Source organism: Scardinius erythrophthalmus (assembly GCF_964197995.2).
Source record: "Scardinius erythrophthalmus genome assembly, chromosome: 2".
In the NCBI taxonomy this organism is placed as follows: domain Eukaryota; kingdom Metazoa; phylum Chordata; class Actinopteri; order Cypriniformes; family Leuciscidae; genus Scardinius; species Scardinius erythrophthalmus.
Genome location: NC_138222.1, coordinates 55,908,990 through 55,933,221, shown reverse-complemented (window position 1 = coordinate 55,933,221; position 24,232 = coordinate 55,908,990). Strand labels below are relative to the sequence as shown.

Here is a 24,232-nt window from a genome sequence, read left to right as displayed (position 1 = left end):
TAATCCAGGACTTCTGGTTTGAGGAGCTATGGAGTACACTAGTTTGCTATTTTGGATGCTCCTGAAGTGTTTAACCATATTTCAATCTTTTCGTCGATAAATTTCCACCACCCAGTGTAAACGTGTAGTTTAACTAACACTAGCAATCCAAAGCTCAAGTCCCTGATGGCTTTCCTACATATTTTTAAAAGAAATTTCAAGATAAATTGACCCCTTTACTCTTATTAGTTTATGCAGTCTCTTGAGCGTGACTCAAGCCTCCATAATATTACTTCTAAAGAAAGATAAAGATCCCACCAGTTCCTACAGGCCTCTTTCACTAAAGAATGTTGATGCTAAGATAGTGGGAAAAGTGTTGGCTCAATGACGTAGGACAGTGAGAGCTGTGCGTGGAAACCTCACACCTCTAATCTCAAGTGGCGCTCTACAACTGACACTAGAGACTGCAGTCTTTATCCTTCTTGTTAGGCGGATCCAACTGAAGGGACTACAAGAGCAAACAGGTTTTATTAAAGGGAGACAGCTTTTTTATATATATTTGTACTCTCTCAAACATAATTTACTCCAAACATTCTTCTGTTGTCCCTGGTGGAGGCAATTGCTCTCGATGCGTAAAAAGCATTTGATCAAGTTGAGTGGCTGTATCTTTTTTGCTGTACTTAAAAATGTGGGTTTGGGAATGGTTGGATTTTATGGATGTCTTTTATGTGCTAACCCCCCTGGAAAATGTACACACTAATGAACATTCTCAGAATACTCCAGAATTAAGGAGTGTGTCACGTCAGGCATGTCCGATCTCCCCTTTGCTATTTGCTTTGCCATTGAGCCTCTGTCCTCCTTGTTATTTAAAGGAATTTCTTGTTCTGATATCGAAATGAAATTATCCCTTTACGCCGATGATTTGTTGTTATACGTTTGTAACCTGATCACAGCTACTCTTTCAATTATGTTGAATAAATTTGGCTCTTTTTCCGGTTATAAAATGAATTTTCAAAAGAGTGAGTGTTACCCCGTAAACGCCTTGGCTCTGCGACTTAAAAATTCTGATGTCCCATTTAGACTGAGTAGGTCTGGTTTAAATATCTTGGGATTAATGTCACTTAGATCTCTATCATCTGTCTTTTCTGCCAATTATACCCGCTTGCTAGCTCAAACGAAATCTTTCAAAGTTGGTATAATCTTCCCTGATCCTTAATTGTTCCAACCCTGTAAGACTTTCGTTCATCTTCAGAACACAAATTAAGATATTTTTGATGAAATCTGAGAGTTGGATCACTCCTCCATAGGCTTCTATGGTTATTGAAACTTATCGGCCCAGAAAGTTAGTAAAGACAATGTTTAAAATAGTCCAAGTGACTACTGTGGCTCAACCATAAGTTTATCAAGCGACGAGAATACTTTTTGTGTGCAAAACCCCCCAAAAATAACAACTTTATTCAACTATTCATATCTCCTGTGTGGGCCTCTGAGTGAGTTCACGTAGTGTATCAGCGCAGCGTTTTTGAGTTGTACGTCAGAACGTTTTGGCCGACGCTGGTCATGTGTGTGATGCTGGCCAATAGTGAGCCTACGTTCTGATGTACAACCCAGAAGCGCCACAAAAATACAAAAAGTATTCTCTTCGCTTGATAAACTTAAGGTTGAGCCACTATTTTAAACATTGTCTTTACTCACTTTCTGGGCCCGCAAGTTTCAATAACATAGAAGCCTATGGAGGAGTGAGACAGCTCTCAGATTTAATCAAAAATATCTTCATTTGTGTCCCGAAGATGAACGAAAGTCTTACGGGGTTGGAACAACATGAGGGGGAGTAATTACTGACAGAATTTTCATTTTTGGGTGAACTATCCCTTTAAGGCTTTACTTACTGCCCCCTTGCCTATTAACCCTTCCAGATTTACTGATATTTTCAACTTTTAAGATATGGTTTAAATTTAGGAGATATTTTAAGTTTATCACTTTTACTCTTCACACTTTCATGCCATTATTTATGAAACACTCATTTCCCCCATGAACCATCGACCCTGTTTCTCTGGTGTGGTGCAATAAAGGACTGAGGTATTTTAAAGACTTATACAAATTGTTTCCTTCTGCGTTTACGCAGAGCTGTCCTCTGAATTTGAGCTGCCCCCTCCTCCGCTATTTTCAGACCAGGAACTGTTCTGTTTCTTTACTTCCAAACATTCCTCGTTTACCACCCAAGCTGGTATGGGAGGATTTTCTTGTGATTAAAGGATTAGTTCACTTCAGAATTAAAATTTACTGATAATTTAATAATGTCTTTCTTTGTTCAGTCGAAAATAAATTAAGGTTTTTGAGGAAAACATTCCAGGATTTTTCTCCATATAGTGGACTTTAATGGGGTCCAACGGTTTGAAGGTCCAAATTGCAGTTTCAGTGCAGCTTCAAAGTCTCTACATGATCCCAGTCGAGGAATAAGGGTCTTATCTAGCCAAACCATTGGTCAGTTTCTAAAAACATTTATTTACTTTTTAACCACAAATGCTCGTCTCACTAGCTCTGCGATACGCATACATTACGTAATCACATTGAAAGGTCACACGTATTCCAGTTCAGAAAGGTAGGGTAGGGCGAAAAATCCATCTAATTTTCTCCTCCAACTTCAAAATCGTCCAACATCGTTGTTTTACCTTTTATTTTTTTGTAAATGTTGTTTGACTTAGTTATGCACGTTTGCATGCTTTGTAATTAATCGGTACTTCCACCTATGTCACGCTTGACCTTTCAACGGTATTACGTAATGCGTGGCACATCACAGCTAGTGCAAGACGTGCATTTGTGGTTAAAAAGTATATGTTTATTTTATTTTTTAGAAAATGACAGATCGTTTCGAAAAAAAAAAAAAACTCTCTAGTTTCATCTGTTTTGCCCAGGCTTGAAAGGCTGCATGTTCCCCAAAAAGAAGGGGAAAAAATTTCACTATTACAGACCTTATCTTTATTCATCTAGAATTTCTCCCACTCATGTCCTGCCTCTCCTCCTCTTTCTCTCTCACAGGGAGCGGTGGAGAGCTTGCGCAAGGAGCCGTGGGAGGGACGGATATATGATTACTCGGTTTCTGAGAATAATGGATGGTCTGATGGCACACTTCCAAACGAATAAAAAAGAAAAGAGGAGTCGTAAACAGTGTCTTTCAGCCTGGGAACACAAACCGTGAATGTGAAAAGATGTTCTAGGGCTAATTTTGCTTGTAGTCTGAAAAATTAATTCTGGGTCAAACAGAGAAGGAAGATATAAAACTGCAGTGTCTTGGGTTGAAGAAACTCCCTCAAGGTCAGTCAGATAGGAAGCTGTCCAACAATTCAAAGTGCAGCAAAATAACTGTTTCACATAAAATGAAACCTCTCCCTGTATGAGGAGTTTAACTGTTATTGCTGAATGGTCAAGGACAGTGGTTGTGCTTAGTTTGCCTCAGTCAAACTTGTAAAAGACACTTTATTAATTTATGATGATTTAAGCATATACTGATACAGGATGTCAGTGTTTTGTTCTGTTTTGTTCCCACAAGGCCAAACCTTTCAACTAGCAGAGTGTGTGTTGTGCTTGACATTGCACATTCCTTGGACTATTTCATGCTGTTGATGTTCCATGTGAACATGGAAAAGACACATATTAAGTTTCAGATGCATTCCTGTGCCTGCATTATATACTGTAAATTTCACACTGTACATTTTTTTAGTAGTTTTTACATTAAAAAAACTGAAAAACACCACAGTAAAAACCTGTTAATTGGTTAACTGCAAGTATTTTAAAATAGAAAAAAAAATATGAAATACCATATCATTTACGGTGAAAGCGGTAAAAGGACATTCCCAGAAGTGTCTGTGTGACTCGTCACATGATTATATTTTATTTAAATAGTTTTGTTTCTTTTTGTTATCGTTAATGTCAATTTTTGGTGTTTTGTGTGGGACCATCTATGTATGAGTATTGGCCATGGACAGGTTGTTAGTATTTTAAAGTAAAAAGCAGATTTTTGATAGTTCCAGTAGATTGGTATCATTATATCACTTAAAACATATGGTTATAAAATATGCAGGCAATCTTGTTAGACCAGAAACATTTATGTGTGTGTCTTGATTTTTAAGATCCCATGTTATGCTTTTTTAAATATTATACCTTTCATGCAAGGTTTTAAAAGTGCACATCTACATGACTAATAAAGTTATTGTTTCTATTAAGAAAGTATCGACTCTGAACTGCTGAAATGAGTCGTTAGTAATTCCAGTCTCACTTCCTGTTACAAACCTATGTAATACATTTGCATAATGCCAGTCTATGATCTTCAATGGCTGCCTGTGAACAACGTCTACTTTGACCCTTTGACCCTGCACTTCAGAAGGACGAGGAATTGTAGGAATTGAAGTGCTGGAATTGAAATGGTAAAACCGACGCCAGCATTCATGAAGTGTTGAGGCAGATCCAGAGCTGAAATTCAGATATTGTAATGGGCGTTTGATTTCCGACACACACTATACACTGAAAAAATGGCAATGGGCAGATTGTTCAATTTGCAAAAATGTATTTCGTATTCCCTGCATGATTATTTTATGTTTCTCATCGAACCATATTTTAGTCTTGTGCCATTCATGTTCATTTAACAAACATAAATTATGTTGCATAAACCCAACTTTAATATGTGCAACCGATGTACATATTTTTTTTTATGTTAATCCAACAGGTTGTTTTTTTTTTCAGTGTAAGCGGTCGATTAATCACAACAGACTGGGTCATCTGACCAATCAGAGCAGAGTAGGCTTTTGGAAAGGAGGGGTTTAGAGAGACTGAATCTTCGAACAAACTGTTTTCAGACTCTTTGAGAGATGAGGTGATGTGCAATGTACATTGTGAGACAATGTAAGATGTTTTTTTACCTTAAAGGGATAGTTCACTTTGAAATAAAATTTTGGTATGTTTTAGCTTACCTCAAGGGCATCCAAGACGTAGGTGTCTTTTTTTCCGCAGTAGTTTCAATTTGCATATTTTTAGGTCAAACCGTTCTTGTCTGTCAGTCATTTTATGCAGGTCTATGGTCACTGTCTCAAAGAGCATGCACAAAGTCCAAATTAAAACAATTCCCCATCGTCCAAATTAAACAATTCCCCATCGTAAGTACACATTGATGGCCTAAGACACGAAACGAGCGGTTTGTGTGAGAAAACGAACAGTATTTATATCGTGGTTATCTCTTGAACACAGCACACGTCCAAATGATCTGACGGCGCGGGCGGGTATAGATATATACATAGATGTCGCCTTGGCTACTGCAGTTCATTGGAACGAAACCGTAGCCAAGCGACATCTAGTGTATATATCTATACCTGCCCGCGCCGTCAGATCATTTGGACGTGTGCTGTGTTCAAGAGATAACCACGATATAAATACTGTTCGTTTTCTCACACAAACCGCTCGTTTCGTGTCTTAGGCCATCAATGTGTACTTACGATGGGGAATTGTTTTAATTTGGACTCTGTGCATGTTCTTTGAGACAGTGACCATAGACCTGCATGAAATGACTGACAGACAAGAACGGTTTGACCTAAAAATATCCAAATTGAAACTACTGCGGAAAAAAAGACACCTACATCTTGGATGCCCTTGAGGTAAGCTAAAACATACCAAAATTTATTTTCAAAGTGAACTATCCCTTTAATGCATGAACCTATTGTAAGAGACTCCAAAACAAAATTTTAGGAACCTTCACATAAGCAAAAATTGATGACAGGCAATTGAATTATTAGAAAATAATGCACAACCATGGCGGTAATGAGAGAATTACCTGAATATGTGTTGTGTTCAACAGCAGCGTCTCTAATAGCGAAACTGTACGTTTTTTCCGCTTCAAGAACAGCGCCATTATTACCTCGCTATACACACACTAAAAAACGTTGGGTTATTTTTTTAACCCAACATTTTTAAGTGAGTAGTGAGAAATGTCATGTAGCTTTTAAGTTGCTAAACTATTTTACTGATCAAATCTTCAGAGCTGCACTAACAACACGTTTCTGTGCAAGTGTGCAAAAGAGAGTGTGGGCTTTCAGTACGTAATAAATGTAATTTTGTGGCAAAAACATGGAAATAATTTGTCATTTTTATCCTATGGTTTACTATATTTATTTGCTTGGTCAGTGTTGTTGTGGGTTTTGGATGTTATACAAAAGCACATTAGGGGCATTTTAAAGGGATAGTTGACCCAAAAATGCAAATTCTATCATCATTTACTCACCCTCGAATTCTTCCAAACCTGTGTCTCACACAAAAGAAGTTATTTTGAAGAAGGTTGGTAATCAAACAGTTGACGGTAGCCATTGAATGCTATGGAAAAGGAAAAAACTAAATGGCTAGCTGTCAGGTTTCCAACATTCTTCAAAATATCTTCTTTTGTGTTCAGCAGAAGAAAGAAACTCATACAGGTTTGGAACAACTTGAGGGAGAGTAAATGATGACAGAATTTAGTTTTTGGGTGTACTATACCTTTAAGTCAACAAAGGTTTGAATGCAGCTAAAGTCACATGCAGTTTGACCAAAGACCTCACTAAACCCATGGGAGTTTGAGAACGGCATTACACAGTTTGCAAAAACAACAGAAAAATAGAACAGAATAATTCAAAAACAAATATCACCAGAATAAAGTAAACATTTTCACAATGCTAGTAAATGTACAGTAGGCCTCTGGGTTTGGGGAAGTCTACAAAAGAATTCCCTTCCTATGTTTGAATTTTGCATTTGTGGAACAGCATTTCCACTGGAGCGAGTCAAACATGATGTGCACAATCAATGAATTGTTGCCAGCGCAAACCAGAGCATGTAAGGATTCAAATTTGCAACAACATGCTACGAGAAGTGAAAATATGCAAAGTATTTTTCCAAATGTGAATTACCATGTGCAAAATTTTATTTGCATTTTTGTGAACACCATCTGTATGTGGAAATAGCACTTACGCAAAGGAATATGATAACTTTTAATATATTTAGTTAGAATGTAAATGTATAGATGGTGTCACAACAAAAGTTGTTGTGTGTGTGTAGTGGAGGGAATCCATGATTCATCTGTAAGCATCATCTTTTTTGTGTTCTCACACCCGGGATAAATATCAATAAGCAAATGCACCAGTGCACACAAATATAAACATGCCTGAACAGGTTTTTACCTCATCATTTTATTCCTGAAAAGAGCTAATACAAATAAACTGACAGTAAACTAACAGAGTGAACTGATTTGTACAACAATTTATTAAAGCAATAAGAATGTTTTTTTTTTTTTTTTAAGATATCTTGTTTTGATTATACAATTGCAGTACGTAAAATCTATGTCTAAGCTGTGTCCATGTTTTGTATTTTGTAATCTACAGAACAGAATTAAAAGAACAGAAGAACAGAGTCACGGAATATAAGAGTTGTGGAACAGGTTAAGACAACTTATATGAGGCAGTCATGCATACAATAATAAAAGACTTTTACAAACCCTTTCAACACTAGGTAGGGCACCGGTTTTCGACTCCTGTATGAATGTTTGCCCAAACTACCAGAACTCACAGCAAAACTGATCTCTAACTATGCATAATCTGTTGGGTGATCACAGTGCCAGTGCCAGAACGGGCACGAGTCTTGATTTCTCGAGACATCTGACACCAGGCACAAGGATAACAGCAGCAGATTGTGCAAAAGTCATCGCAGCACGAACCCTGAGGAAGAAACAAAGAGTCAAATGAATTCAAAATTATATAATATATACAAACTGTTGTATTTCCTATTGAAACAGGATGTTAGGGTGGAGCAAATATGGGAGTGTCCCATTTTAGCCAATAGCACTTAGTTGAGTCCCAGATGTTGAACATAAATTGATATGAATCACATAGTTGCATTTCCTTAATAGCCCAAACAGAGACTTTACTTCCTTCAATCTTACATTGAAATGTCGCTTCTCCAAGCAAAGGCAGGATTAAGGGCCTTTCCAAATACACACACTTGCGGTCTTGACCACTTGAGAGCGCGTGTACGCAACAGGAAGTAAGTGTGCAAGACTGTCCAAATGGCAAAGCGCAATGCCCTGAACGCACACTAAATGCACACTCTCTTGAATACCGCATCGGAGCGTTATTCAAGGCTAAACGTATCCCATCATGCTTTAGGTTCAGGGAATCGCATCCCCCGAAATCGCGAGATATAGAGAGGAAAACATTCCACTGTAAGTTAAATGAATTAGATTTTACATGTATTTTGGTAGTAAAACAAATTGTTCTTTTTGGAAATTCTTTTTATTGGTACAAAAATGAATGTATTTTGTACAACATTTGCAATTGCAACTGCTTTTTAATAATAATAATAATAATAATTCATTACATTTATATAGCGCTTTTCTCGGCACTCAAAGCGCTTTACATAGAAGGGGGATCTCCTCAACCACCACCAATGTTCAGCATCCACCTGGATGATGCGACGGCAGCCATATTGCGCCAGAACACCCACCACACACCAGCTTACTGGTGGAGAGGAGACAGTGATAAAGCCAATCAGTATATGGGGATGATTAGTAGGCCATGATGAACAGAGGCCAATGGGCAAATTTGGCCAGGATGCCGGGGTTACACCCCTACTCTTTCGAAAGACATCCTGGGATTTTTAATGACCACAGAGAGTCAGGACCTCGGTTTTACGTCTCATCCGAAGGACGGTGCTCTTTGACAGTATAGTGTCCCCGTCACTATACTGGGGCATTAGGACCCACACAGACCACAGGGTGAGCACCCCCTGCTGGCCTCACTAACACCTCTTCCAGCATCACTTTTTTTTATCACTTAATTAGAAGCTACACAATTTTAAATTCTGTCTTCTGTTACATAGGGACAACTGACCAGACATTTAGAAGTTTATTTTAAAATGCAAAGTATTGAAAATCAATTTTCTCACACACTTGCAGTCTTTATGCCTACACTTGAGCCAGAAACAGGAAATACGTCATGAAAGTAGACAAAAGGTCAAGTGCAAAGACCGCAAGTGTGGTAATTTGGAAAGCCCCATAGGTGTTACTGGTTTATTGTCATATACAACGCTTCAAAGCTGTTACATATCACAAAACCAGCACTTGACTGGTCCTGGTTAACTATTAACTAAAACTCTCCCACACAGTATTTTTCTTTCTTTCCTTCCCTTTGTTTTTTTAATCATCCATTTTGAAATTTCTCTCTGGTCTGTTTTGCCTCCATTGCTGCCAAAAGGTGCAGTAAATGAGTTCTGAGAAACACTGTTGATATCTGAAATCAGCCCAAACAAACACACCCCTCCCTCCGACCGCAAATTGCACCAACACTCAATGCAAGAGTGGATGTCTCTCTATCATAGCTGAAACGATTCAAGCGGAACAAAATAAAGCTTTGTGAAAAATAAAGCAAATGTGGTGCTACGTATGGAGCAGAAACAACGCAACTTCAGCGTCTGTTTTCAGGCCTTCCCGCTCAGGTCTCTCCGGCGCTGGAAAGCTTTTCTAATATTAACGCGGATCCTAAAGCTCTTGCATGATCATAACCCTTCTTTCCCAGTGATATTCCTCTGAGCTTTCCTCTTTTGTAATGTCTCTCAGCCATCTCTCTTTCTACAGTCTTTCTTCAAATCTCCCTCTTGTTCACTCTCTCTCCTCCCCCATCATGAATGGACACGCCCCCTACTGCTGATTGGCTCACTCCCTCTCCTCCCCCATCATGAGTGGACACGCCCCCTACTGCTGATTGGCTCACTCCCTCTCCTCCCCCATGATGAGTGGACACGCCCCCTACTGCTGATTGGCTCACTCCCTCTCCTCCCCCATCATGAGTGGACACGCCCCCTACTGCTGATTGGCTCACTCCCTCTCCTCCCCCATCATGAGTGGACACGCCCCCTACTGCTGATTGGCTCACTCCCTCTCCTCCCCCATCATGAGTGGACACGCCCCCTACTGCTGATTGGCTCACTCTCTCTCCTCCCCCATGATGAGTAGACACGTGTGTCCACAAGTGGACCCTGCAACTGCATAGGAGTCTGCAAATTAGTGCCTGGCGGGACTAATCTTATTAGACTGAATTCTGTCAAAATTGTGTATATTTTTACACTAACACTAACACCTCTTCGGTCCCCCTACAGGTTGGAAGCGGAATTGTCCATTACCGCTGTCATAAATAACTACTGTCGCATGCTCGCTGTTTATCCAGCACCGGCTTTGGAGTGAACGATGTCCACTGACAAGGCAGAGTATGTTGCATGATTTCATGAAAGTATAATGTATTGCGACATCAGAAACGAATGATTATTGTAACGCTTGACATAAAGCAAGTCAAATTTGCAGTTTTCTTATTTCTCATTCGAACTACAGAAACGCGGTTTGGCAAATTTGCATAGTGTGGTTATAGCAGATATAGGGCCGTAAAGTGAATGCAGAAGTGCCTTTCACCCTGTTACGACTTGATGAACCACTGATACGATTTTGGAAACATTATTTTAAGGTAAAAAATGTTGCTTTAAAGCTGTTAAGTTATTAAGCAATATCTCATGTAGGTTCCTTTTGTGTTTTATATAATGACCACTACGAGGTGCTCTAGGCATATGTTATACACTGCACGGCCCCCCAAAAAAAGTCACTGTTTGGATTTAAATAGGCAAATGCTTAAGACTCTATGATTGGATCATTATTGCAGTGATTATTATGTTACTAGCGTGTTATATGTTTGGTAACAGTTCTTCTAACCCTAATTATTGATGGAGTGTGTAGCTTTTCATTTCTTAAACCATTATGTAGGAAGACACATCATGGCCATATTCCAGGATGACAATGTCAAGATTCAAAAGGCTCAAAAGAGCAAGAAGAATCATTTTCACACATGAATCGTCTCCTCTGAGTCCAGACCTTTGAAACTTATTGAAAGTCATTGGGATGTGCTGGAGGAGACTTTACCCTAGTGCTGGACGCTTGCATTGTCAATACAAGATCTTGACCAAAAATGTATGCGCCTCTTGATGGAAATAAATATTGTGATGTCATTTCCATCAAGAGCTGCATACATTTTTGGACAAGATCTGGTCAATGACCAGTTATTTAGATGCACAAATATAGCATTCACATGAAGCTACACACTCACAATAGCCATGTGTTGGGAAGTAAGTCAAAGTTCAGATGGATCTGCTTCCTGATGGAGGTATGGTTTCATATGGTTAAATATCAAAGTCATAGTACTAGTCAATCATTTATAAAGGTTTATGGTGCCTCTGACAGAGACGCGATACTTAAGTGGGTTTATTGTATTTCCATATTTTTATATGGCCATAACGCGCATCCATAAAGGACTTTTTAGAATGCAAGATTTAGTTTGTTATGAAATAACTGTCACATCTCATCTACTTCCTCTTCATTAACATCTGTTCCTCAGTTCTGTATTAAAAATGAAAGAGGTAAACTGCAAAACTCATACAAATGAGGATGTGAAAATTACAAACAGACCTATTCAAGAACATTGTAGCACAAATATGGATGATTGATTGATTGATTGATTGAAATCTTTATTTCGAATTTTCAATATTGTAATTAGAATACTGTAATAATAAAGAAGTGTTTGTTATATTATGAAAAATGTGTCGTTTTGTTCATACAATGAAAGTTTTGGACCAACGTTGTAGAATTAAATGAACAAAAACTTTCTCTAAATTATCTTGTTTTGTGTTTCACAGATGAAAAAAAAACAGTATTCAACTCTATAACATAAAATCGCATAAATAATTTTTGAACTGAACAAAAACATACATTTTAACATTATTAAACGTTACTTTTTGATTAATTAGTTACTTCTTATGTATTCTTATGGATTTAACATCAAAATTTAAAGAATAATAATGCTAAAATGTATGTTTTTGATGTAACCTTCACCCTTTAAATACTTTGTTCAGTTCAAGAATAATTTATGCAATTTTATAGGATCTATATGAAAGAATTAAGTGAGCAGTATCATGTCTATCCTTGCATTGTTCAACTGGTCGAGGTTTATATGGGATTATAGAGTAATTACTACAGTATTCTAATTACAATATTGAAAATGTAATAAGTAGCTAGAAATTAATTACTTTTTTAGGGTAACTTACCCAACACTGCATACGTCATACACGTCATAAACATCATACAGGGAAACACATGAGGGTGAGTAAATGATGACAGATTACTTTTTCTTTTACGTGTGAACTTTCCTTCTAAGACAGCACACACATAGCTTAACACCTAAGCCATGAACGCAGTGTGACAAACGACATCATGACAATACTGTTTGAAGAGCAAACACCAATATAACTGTCACGATCTCAGCCTTTTTCACTGTTTTCTGTGTCTTCCCTGCTCGTGTCCGATGGCCCTGTTTCCCTAAATCTTGTTAGTTCCCATAGATACCCTCTTGTGTTTCCATGTCGATTAATCACTCTCCCTTGTTATCTTGTTATCTTGTTACCCCTTGTGTATTTAAACCCCAGTGTTTCTTGTGTTCCTTGTCGAGTCATGTACTTGATGGATGTTATATTTTAGTGCACTCATTCTGTTCCCAAAGGGGGGTATTCTAGAAAGCAGGCTATGTGACATATCCGTGTATGTTTAGGGTGAGTAAGCGGATAACCTCGACTTTCAGTTCCAAAAAAACGGAGGTAACTTTCAGGATATGTAAGTAGCCATAGCAACTTACTCTCTGAACATAACCTGCTCATGTTCCTGGGTTAGTTTAGTGTTCGGGCTCTAGTGGGCGTGACAGATTGCACATAATATTATATATATATATATATATATATATATATATATATATAGCTATATCGATATATATATATATACATATATATTATATATATAATCATCTCACACATTGTTGATCTGCGTTCAGATTTTTTATTTTTTTTGCAACAGGGCATTTTCTATGCTATAATGTATTTCTATAATAAAAAAAAAACATATGATATATCTTACCTTTCAAGTAATGTGGAAGCAAAATAACTAAACATAAAAAATGAACTTTAACAGTCATGTTATCTTTGCAAGCACAAGACTGTCATTTAGTCTAATCAGTCTTTCTTTTTATTATATAATTAGCATCATACAACGATATCATTCTTATTTACAGTGATTAATGATTATTAAACTAAATGAGTGAAAAATGATTGCACAACCACTAAATAGGTGGTGATTTGCAATAAGTATGTAGGCTAGTTAAGTAAGAAAGAAGTAGTATGGCGCGTTTCTTCTTAGCGTCTGTTTCCATGGTGACTCATCGATTCGCTGCTCTGTTGAGAATGTCTGGCGTGTTAACCGTTAACATACTCTGAGCTGATTGAACTTGACTGAACTCCCGGACGTGTTTTTGGAACCAGCATAGCTCGAGTAAGCAAGGTTTGAGTTAATCAAATTATAATTAAACTCACTGCATTTTGATCCAGCCCTTCTTTGTTTTTGAGTTCACACACGTAACAATATAACAAAGGTATTTATGGTTTCTATGTTGATTGCAGACGCATTTACTTCGTCAGAATGCACGGCTACTTTTACTTACACAAAGTTTTACTGATTTTGTTCGCAGTATTTTGTGCCAGGGGCATGTCAGTGCATTCACCAGCCAAACAGGAAGCTGTTAGCGGTTAACAAATCTTCTCATCTCCTCTGTGCGAGCTTTAGCATCATCCTATTATTAGTATTTCCTCTATAAATCATCTGCTGCACATGTGTGCGTCTGTATGTGTGTGTGTGTGTAAACTCACATGGATACCGTACTGATCTCTCATCTTCTGGCGGAGACAGCAGGACACAATCATGCAGCAGTCCAGCAATGGCATGCAGAAACACCAACCAAACTGCGACACCGTCTGACACTGCATACATGGGAAACACCACAGGGCACAGCAACCTGAAACACACACACACACACACACATGAGTTGATTTTAGAGCTGGGCATGCACTAAAGCACTAGTTACAACCCACATCTCTATGCAAAGTTGAGGTTGAAAAGATCTCAAAATTTTATAATTCTATAAACAGGAACAGAAAACATGAATGTCATTTTTTAAAAAGAAAAGATTTAAAAGAAAACTTCGCCCTAAAGTCAACTGCATAATCTCATAAAGCAGGCCTACATTAACACTGTTCCTACTTTATTTAAATTGGTGCTTTGTGAGAGCAAGGCGGTGCCTGATTTTCCGGACATTTTCAGTGCTACTCTGGAACTTATTATGCAACATCAAACCAGCATCAGATTGGATTGCACATTCAAACATGCTGTGGGAAAGGGAACCGAGAGTTCATGGTTCAGTAGGTAGACTTACAAGTGCCCATATCAGAACAGCAGTCACAGATGCCTGTGGTCCAGGTCCCAGAGGAGACATGCTGGGTTGTCACAACCGTAGTAGTTGCCATGACTGTAAAGAAAGAATGGACGGTGATAGAGAGATAAGGATATCGAGGTAAATGAAGTAAAGAGTAATGTGTCTCGCTTTCTACAAGTGCCACACTTTATTCCCAAGAATATTAAACTATAGGGTGAATTTAGGTCGATTGGGACACGGTTTCCAAAAAAAGTGTCCCAATCACCCTGAATTCACTATTGTTAGAGTTGCAGAGACACCTTTCCGCTAAAGTCCTTTGGGGGGGCTCTCATTACACTTATTTCTTTCAAAGTCGCTGTTTGCTGTTCAAATGAGTCAGTTATAAACTCCCTTAAAAGTTTTACACATTTGCAGGTGAAAGTGAACTTATTAACCGTTCCTTTTTCCATGAATGGGGGAAAAAAAAGCTATTTTGAGAATCTGACCGATAAAATGCAGAACTTTCTGGAAATGTAGTAGCCTATTATTCTCTTTTTAGAAGCGGGCTATAATTTTTAGATTGTGTGCTTATTGTGAAGGTAAAGTTTTCTGATTAAACAACATGTGAGCATGAAATAAAATATTTCATTGCGCATTTAAAGCACGCCATCATTTGAAGAAACAAACTCTTATCGCGCAGTTATTCGATAAACACGTTTAATTGTTGAAGAAAAATCTAAAATAGCATTAAACATTCGATATATTAGTAAAAAAGAAAAAAAGTGTCATCTACCTTGCTTTCAGTCTGGAGAAGTGTAGCACTGGGGGTCTTCAGGAAAATGAAACCTAAACGAATGTTACCAGAAATGAGAGCAACACTGGGCGATGCATTCATTTGCCTGTTTGTTTTCTGCTTACCACAGAGAAGGCGTATCGACACGTAGTAAATTTCTTTTAGTAGTAGTAGTTCTGTGGAATGAGATTTCCGCTCGAGGCATTTAATATATCAACATTGTAACACAAATGATTATAGAAATAATCCTTTTAATACGTATTTAAACAGTTTGTTTTAAATTATTTTATTGGTGTTTCCACCATGTAGTCTCCAACATGTTCTTAAAGGGATAGTTCACCCCAAAATTAAAATTCTGTCATTACTCACACTCAAGATGTTCTAAACCTGTATGAGTTTTTTTTTTTTTTTTTTTTTTTTTTGTTCTGTTGAACACACACACAAAATGTTTTGGAGGTTTTTTTTTGCAGAATGTTGGTAACCAAACCGTGTCTGGTCCCCACTGACTTCCATAGTATATTTCATATTATATGGAAGTCAATGGGTAACGGATTGGTTACCAACATTCTTCAAAATATCTTTTTTGTGTGTTCAACAGAACAAAGAAAAACCAATCAACATTCTAATCAACTAATCAGATTTGAGTGACAAGTTTATTGTTTAAGTAAAGTTTAGGCTAAAAACAAGGCCAAGGTTTAAACATTAGTGTTATTCACATATCATTTCCCTCTGATTCTGGGGATACCTAATTGGTAGGGATTGGTCTAGGCATGAATAGAAAGTGTAATCGGAGGAGACAGGAGCGCTAACAAGTAAGCTAAAGTTTGGTGCCGTGACACGGATGGGTGTGAGTGTTACTAAGCCAGTAAGTGCAACGTAAACCTCACACCACTGGTGTGCAAGGGGCTGTGGTCTTTAGTGTGCTTGTTAGCATGCCACGCCAGAGACCCTGGTCGAATCCCGCTGGGGGTGCGTTGTGTTGGACTGGTTACATCAGGACTAAATTTTTGGACGGAGATGTTGTTCCAGGCTCAGCAAAATATTGCAATATATTGCGATGACCATATTTTATTACAGATGTGAATCCAATAAATGTGTAATATTGATATTTACAGTTTGCATTTGTCATACTTTTCAGGAAAATTTGACCGAGTGACTGAAGGAAATCTCAGCACAAATCGTGTCGCCTGCATCACACAGCAGCACGAGCTTCGCTCACCTCGTGGTTTTACTAAAATAGATTAGATTAAATAATCACAAGTCTCAGAAAATCAGAGAAGGAAGGAAGGGCTAAACATTCAAAGGCGAGGCGGCCTAGTGATTAAACATGAGGGAAAAGTTTTGGAGTTTAGCCCACATGATTCCAATCCGATTCTTCTCTCTGTCCAGTTGATCTCTCGTCCTCTGTGTACAATACAAAAATGTAAATAACTTATGTTATTTTTATATGACATGGATGGGTTGACTGCATATCATCGTATATCATGTGATATATATATATATATATAGCCTATATCATTTGATGGGCGTAGCTAGTGATAGTGCAAGTAAAAATCACATCAGTCACAGTCCTATTAAAAACAATAAGCAAAATGCATTAAAACCACTAGAAGGCCATGCAATGTTCCTCCGGTTCACTCATTATTCTCTCTGATTATGTGTTTAGGCTTATACTACATCATCAGCAGTGGGACAATAAAAACAATCCAGTGATACCGAGATTAATGGGAGCAGAGAAGGGCCACAAAAGAATGTCATTTCCTCTTGCTCTAATCTTCTTCATACTAGATTTTGTGGTATGTTTACCACATAACCACTGTGCCCCCTAATGTGTAGTAGCCTAATACTATTTACCACCGTGTGTGTGTGTGTGTGTGTGTGTGTGTGTGTGTGTGTGTGTGTGTGAGGCCTGGTAAACCCTACATTATGGGGACAAAATGTCCCTACAAGGATGGCAATATGCGAAATCCTTGTTCGTGTGGGGACATTTTTTGGTCCCCATGAGGAAAACGGCTTATAAATAAAAAAAGTGATGTTTTTTTAAAAATGTGAAATTGCAGAAAGTTTTCTGTGATGGGTAGGTTTAGGGATAGGGTTAGTGTAAGGGAATAGAATATACAGTTTGTACAGTATAAAAATCATTATGTCTATGGAAAGTGTGTGTGTGTGTGTGTGTGTGTGTGTGTGTGTGTGTGTGTGTGTGTGTGTGTGTGTGTGTGTGTGTGTGTGTGTGTGTGTGTGTGTGTGTGTGTGTGTGTGTGTGTGTGTGTGTGTGTGCAGTATGTAGCCTATGTTGGAGTGATTTTTCCACCTAAAAAATACAAGCAATAACAAATAAGCATATAGACAAAAATGACAAATCCATAGACCAATCCAGACAAGACCAAAGCAGGTACATGAGACAAAAGCATCTGTTCAATGAATAAATGTGACGAGAACGCTTGCAAATGTGAACGGGAAATTAACAATGTATAGCCTACAGGATCTCTGTAAGATGTAGGCTACAGGATGAATACAGTATCCAGTACACTGGAATGCCGTTAGACCCTTTTCACATTTCCGGGTTTGTCAGAAGCGGAAGTCTTCATCGTAGGGGGGAGACCAGGGACAGTTGTAACAGGGGATGGTTGCAACATGTCATTTTTCTCCAATCAGAAACAAGCTAGAGTAATGACACTCATACTGAACATGCACAGTTAGACCCTCCCCCCACCAAGAAGACAGTAGACATATTCAACATCTGCTGCTGCATTTATTGAACAAAACTTGTTTTGGAGGTATGAAAGTTATTTTTTTTCATGAGATGTATTTTTGTCATACTGTCCAGACATTTTGTACGAATTAATCAAAACTTACTTAGTTTGAATTATTGTTTTGTTGACTTCTAAGTGACATGGTTTTTTATGTGTCAAAGTCAGTGTGTCTAGCAGGCACATGATGTTCTGTCATGGCTGATAGGGTCGGGGACAGTTGCAACAAGTTATAAATTGCATGTTTAATAAAAGTTTGTTGCATTGCAAATTGTTCAATTCTTCCTGTCTGACACTGAAATATGGAGAGATTGAATATCATCTGTAATTCCTGCACACGGAATCTATGTAGGCCTATGTTTTACACATACACAAACAAAACTCAATAACTGTTATTTGATAAAATGACTAAATAAATAAATTATAGGCTACAATAATATTATTGAAATACATAATACTATAATATTATAGTAGGCCTAAAACAGTTAATATTTTCAGAATTATATGCTCATTGAGACAAAAAGCTAAAATTAATTAGAGAAATGTAAGGTTGCAACGCGTTGCAACCGTCCCTGGGTCGGGGTCAGTTGCAACATCTGACTTCTTACATTCAAATAAATACTGTGAACGATATGTCATATATAGGCCTAATCATCTTTAAATGGTATGGGTAATTAGCAGACAGATGCAAGTTTAATATATACAAATTTGGTTGGTCTACTCCAAATAGTCTCTGAGTAACTGAGAGAAATGCAAAAAGTGTTGCAACTGTCCCCGGTCTCCCCCTAAGGTAAATGTCTATAGTGGCGAATGAGAAAATACACAATATATATATATATATATATATATATATATATATATATATATATATATATATATATATATATATATATATATATATATATATATATATGTATATATATATATGTATATATATATATGTATATATATATATATATATATATATGTATATATATATGTATGTATATATATATATATGTATATGTATATATGTATATGTATATATATATATGTATATATATATATATATATATATATATATGTATATATATATGTATATATATATATATGTATATATGTATATATATATATATATATATATATATTGTGTTCCCATTTGCTCATATAGCAAAAAAAAAAAAAAAAAAAATCCACAATTGTGTTTTTACAACTTCAAAAATAGAGAGAGATTGATCATTTTGACCGTCACTCCCACAGCCGCTGTATTAGAAACCCTCACGAGTCACAACAGCGCAAACTATAGTTCTTTGTAATTTAATGCAAATGTAATATAATGCAAAATATAGTGTTATAAAAATGTAATTATAAAACACGTTGGAGGATTTACGATGCTCAAGAAGACCATTAAAACCAAAATGAAGACAGGAACAAGAGGAGTCAATGCTGTGAGAAGAAGGACCTCTGGTGGTGAACAGGAGTGATTGCAATTATAAAGTTGAGACTGACATGTGGTTGGGTGAGACTGTGAGAGATCATGAATATTTACCAACCGTTTAGAAAATACAGTCAACTCCAACTATACAAAATGACACAATAACAATGGATATACTGTTACCGTGAAAAAACGAACAATGTATCCTGAATCAAGTTAACGTAACATTAACTCTTAACCTAATGAGGATCTGTCTTGAAATGGTGGACTGAAAAAATATTTCACTAAATATGTCACATAGCATCTTCTGCCTTATTTTTGGTTTTTACCATTGCCCACTGTAAAATATATATTTTCCAAATGTGTTATTAAATTTTTTTTCTTTTGTCAAATCAACTTAGATAATCAGTGTGGTTCAGATAACATAGTATTTGGAGTTTATGTTGATTAAACCAATCTCCTTCATTAAATTAATTTCAAAGAACTCAACATTTTAAAGCAACCATGTTAACTTATTTTAAGTTAAATCAACAATATTTTGTTACAATCTGATTTTTTTTTTCAACAAAATGAATCTACTATTTAGCTAATTTTTTATGTAATATTTTGTATTTTTAGGGGATTTTATGGTACTAAATTACATTTATGGTATAGTTATGATCAATTTATTACCTGTTATCACTTTTTTAGCATAGACCTGAAAATGAAATTTCCCACTTAAACTGTCATAAATCTTGAATGCTTTGGATCACAGACTGAAGTCTCATTTTAAAGAAGGTAGATTATTGCTGATGTGAAAATAGTTCAAAAAGTGAAAAAAAGGTTTGTTTATTATTATGAAAAAATGCATTCAAATACGGTTTACATTTTTTATATGAATATAGCCTATATCCCAAAACATGTTTTACTCTAAAACTGTGAGAAAATCAAAGCCATAAATCCAAATTTGAGGATGATATCGATATCGTTGAAATTCGTCTCCCATTAAATTTGGACCTTTTCGAATCATGTCATTGATTTGTGTGTATGCGCGCGCGCGTGTTTGTGTGTGTGTGTGTGGTTCTACACAGCAAGTGCCAAAAGTTTCGTAGGCCTACCATTTCGACGAAGTAGAAATTTCTAAAAACAAATAACGTAAAAACATATAAAATGACCGAACAGCACCAGAGAGTTAACATAAATGTTTTTGTTTATCATTATTATTAAATGATGTTGTGAGTCTTCGTACACTAGGTGGCGCTATGTTCCAACTTTTACCGCTGATCTCTGATAAAGAGCCGCTCAGAATCCCCAGCAGGTCCTCAGTTCAAGAACGCGCCTACAATACAATTTTTACTTTTAATCAATTAGGAGTTTTTTAACACAGGGTGGCTGTAAACCACAATTTTAACCAATGAGCAACGGGGTGAAATCACATGACCACCGCCCTTCTGAGTAAAATACACATATTTGTTGGCTATACACACATTCACTCCCATTATTAAGCTTGGAAGAGCCAGGATATTTTTAATTGAACTCTGATTGTGTTAGGCTGAAAGAAGAAAGTCATATACGCCTATTTGGCTTGAGGGCGAGCAATGGGTAGGTTACATTTGAATTTTTAGGTGAACTAGGCTATTCCTTTAAATGTACACACACACACACACACACACACACACACACACACACACACGGACACCTAAAATAAATCACTGCTTTGAGTGGAAAGTTTTAAAATAAACGCGTATTTAGTTAATTTGATTAAGTAAAGTCAAGTCACCTTTATTTATATTGTGCTTTTTACAATACAGATTGTATCAAAGCAGCTTCACAGTGATACCCTGAAAATAATACAACAAAGTTTGTTTCTAGAAGAATATTGCGTCATCGTCCACCTTAAGTAAGGCAGATCAATAATATTGTTGAATATTAAATGTCCCCAACTAAGCAAGCCAAAAGCCAAGGCAACAGTGGCAAGGAACCAAAACTCCATCAGTGACAGAAATGGAGAAAAACCTTGGGAGAACCCAGGCTCAGTCGGGGGCCAGTTCTCCTCTGGCCAACGAGCAAACAGCTTATGATTTTGATCGAGACAGTATTACAGGTCAGAGGTCAGATTGGTCGTGTCGATGAGGCCTTCACAGGGCTGATGAGGCTGGGCACTTCAGGGATGCGTCATGGGTGGGTCCAGGCGCAGGTCCTTCATCGGATCTGGATACGGCCTGGATCCGGCGGACTGCGGTAAACCTCGGATAAACAGAGAGACTAATATTAACGTAGACGTCATCCTTATTATGATGCAACAAGTACATCAGGATTTATGGGAAGTGATCCCGGTTCCGGCTGACCTAAACTATGCAGCCTAACATTGAATTATAAAAGTCTATGTATTATGTGTAAGCTAGGTCAAAGAGATGTGTTTTTAGTCTAGCTTTGGACTGACAGAGTGTGTCTGCTTCCCCGACAATGTTAGGAAGACTGTTCCAAAGTTTTGGTGCTAAATAGGAAAAGGATCTACCGCCAGCAGTCGATTTTGATATTCTAGGTATTATCAACTGGCCGGAATTTTGCCAATAGTATATTCCTGCACAATCGGAGGGTGCAGTTATAGGACCCGGCTATAGAGAGCCTAAGTCCCGCCCCTCCGCTTCCGGCTCATGGGACCTTAGTTCGGAAAAAATATGTATGGAAGTCAATGGTGAGAGATAACTTATCTTTTTATTCCGTCTGAACTGTGCCCTGAACTACACATATGATGTTTGTCAATTTAAAAGGTAATTATGAAAGTCAAGAAAGTCGCAGTTTGTCATAAAACAGAAGAGTAACGTTTAGTTTTATGTGAAAATCGCTCAATGAACTACATCTCTCGTCTCGCACTATGTACGTCACAAGATCCGTTGCTTGTATGTGTGTATTCTGGCTCAAAACACTCAGGCATGACGGCGTTAAGTTACGATTATAATGTAAGACTATAGAAAAAATGACAGCCGTTAGCTTCAGTAAAGTTAGCTTCATTCATTGAGAGAAAAGGTATGACGTCGCATGTGCGCCTTCTGGGTTTGTAGTCTTTGTAATTACGTATTTTCACAGTCTTATACCTCAACAGTTTTACATCAAACTGCGACTTTCTTGACTTTAAAATGTATCTTTTAAATTGACAAACATCATATGTGTAAATCAGGGCACAATTCAAACGAGATCAAAATATTTGTTGTCTCTCGCCATTGACTACCATACAATATTTTTCCGAAATAAGGTCCCATGGTGGTCGACCGGAAGGGGAGGGACTTAGGCTCTCTCACTGATCTATATAGAATGACTGGATAGCTCATGACGTCATAAACAGTGAAGCCACCGCGCCGCCATATTGGTATTCCCTAGTGAGCTCACGCGTTCTATTGAATCAATAGGAAATTTTATGATTTGACTGAGAAAACATTGCCTAACGAGACACAGTTTTTAAATCTAAAGTCTCCCTGTATATTCTCACAACGCAAACATCCTAAGCATTTAAATGGGTATTTGTTTAAAGTCGGGACATTTTTCCTGCTTATTAAAAAACGGCAATTTCTTTGCAAAAGAAATAAAAAGCTGTACGAGAACACTAGTCGGCCTACACTGAAGAGCTATCTTCACAGGTAAGAAAAACAGTTTGATAATATTAATTAAATAGTGAATGCTACAGACCTATATTTGTGTGAATTGGTGAATATTCAGGTGAATATTGTTTTGTGGCCACGAATTAATAATACCTCAGCACGTTATCTTGTGGCAAAGCTGTAATTCGTTAAATCAAAATGAGGGAGGGAATTAGTTCAACGTGTCCACGATTTATTAAAACGAGGGAACAAATAAGTCGTCGTAACAACGAATTATTTAGATCAGTGGACAGGGCACATAAGAAAAAGCAGAGAGAGAGAGAGAGCCCCGGCCGCGCGCGCGCGCGCGCACTCTCACCGCCTTCACATAACACGAGCGCTGTATGCTCTCTCTCCCTCGCGCATATCAACATCAATTGACACAATAGTAAAAGGTCGGAAGACCGATTGTGTTTTATAGATCAGTAGTTTGTTCATTTAAAGTGTTTGATTAGCAAGTACATGTTCAGGAAATGCATAATACAAATTGTATGGGTTAATGTAACGGTAAACGGAGTCTGCACGAAGCTCTTTTGAAGCTGTCAAATGGTTTCGCTATTGCACACTTACCGTAATTGTGATTATTGCTGCTCTGAGGTTTCTTATAGGCTACTGTTGACTGTTTTATCGTTGTTTTTGAAGAAGCAGCAGCATTACTCTTGCCTCGGAGAAAACAAAATGGGCATAGCGACAATTTTGCATATAAATTATTACTTATAGGGCTTGAATTACAACCTTTGGGCAGTTTTTCTACTTCCTTTTGTGAACGTCGTTTTACACTTGTTTACTGCACAGCGGGTCATCATCTTAAAAGTGCCGTCGGAGCTACCAATCTCTGTATAACGCCGTTGGAGCCCTCTGCTGGTAGGGAATCGTAAGATGGCCGCTCGAACACTTCCGGTGGCTTCACTGCCTACTGGCAGTTTAGAACGTGATGAGCTATCCAGTCATTATATAGATCAGTGGGCTCTCTATAGGACCCCGGTTATAGGACCCTCATTTTTTGTGACAGCGCCACCTACCGAACTGGAGTATATAACAACGGTTGCAGTTTCAGGACCACAGTTATAAGACCCAGGTGGTTAATTTGTACATATAGTTCGAAAGACATTTAATCTCAGGAGTATTTTTATTATTATTTCATAAAATGGGTTTTTATTCAAAATGCATCAGAGATTAAATTTAAATAAATGAATTTACACAAAACAAATTAAAAAGTATAACAACTGAAAAAGTGGTCTTAGACTAAAAGTCTTAGTTTCTAGAATTATTCTGTATATTGAACAGTACAGTGGGAATTAGTTATTAATTGATAGTTAGCTCTCACTGGCTATGTAAATTGTGCT

General features: G+C 37.4%; 1 protein-coding gene across 1 annotated transcript; it reads right to left on the bottom strand.

Annotated features, from left to right (window-relative positions):
- Positions 1-7,162: 7,162 nt before the first annotated feature.
- On the bottom strand, positions 7,163-15,242 carry ponzr1 (plac8 onzin related protein 1). Its single transcript, XM_081391964.1, has 4 exons — positions 15,106-15,242; positions 14,334-14,426; positions 13,771-13,916; positions 7,163-7,706 (listed from the first exon to the last, which is right to left on the bottom strand). The coding sequence occupies exons 2-4, from the start codon at positions 14,422-14,424 to the stop codon at positions 7,572-7,574; spliced, it is 372 nt and encodes a 123-aa protein (XP_081248090.1). The 5' UTR covers positions 14,425-14,426; positions 15,106-15,242; the 3' UTR covers positions 7,163-7,571.
- Positions 15,243-24,232: the final 8,990 nt, after the last annotated feature.

Bases quoted from the DNA above. Each gene is read 5' to 3' on its own strand.
- ponzr1 (XM_081391964.1), bottom strand. From the start codon at position 14,424: ATGGCAACTACTACGGTTGTGACAACCCAGCATGTCTCCTCTGGGACC. The intron at 13,917-14,333 runs GTAAGTCTACCT...TGTGTGTTTCAG, and splicing joins CTGTTCTGATATGGGCACTT to GTTGCTGTGCCCTGTGGTGT. The intron at 7,707-13,770 runs GTGAGTTTACAC...TTTCTTCCTCAG, and splicing joins GAGATCAGTACGGTATCCAT to GGTTCGTGCTGCGATGACTT.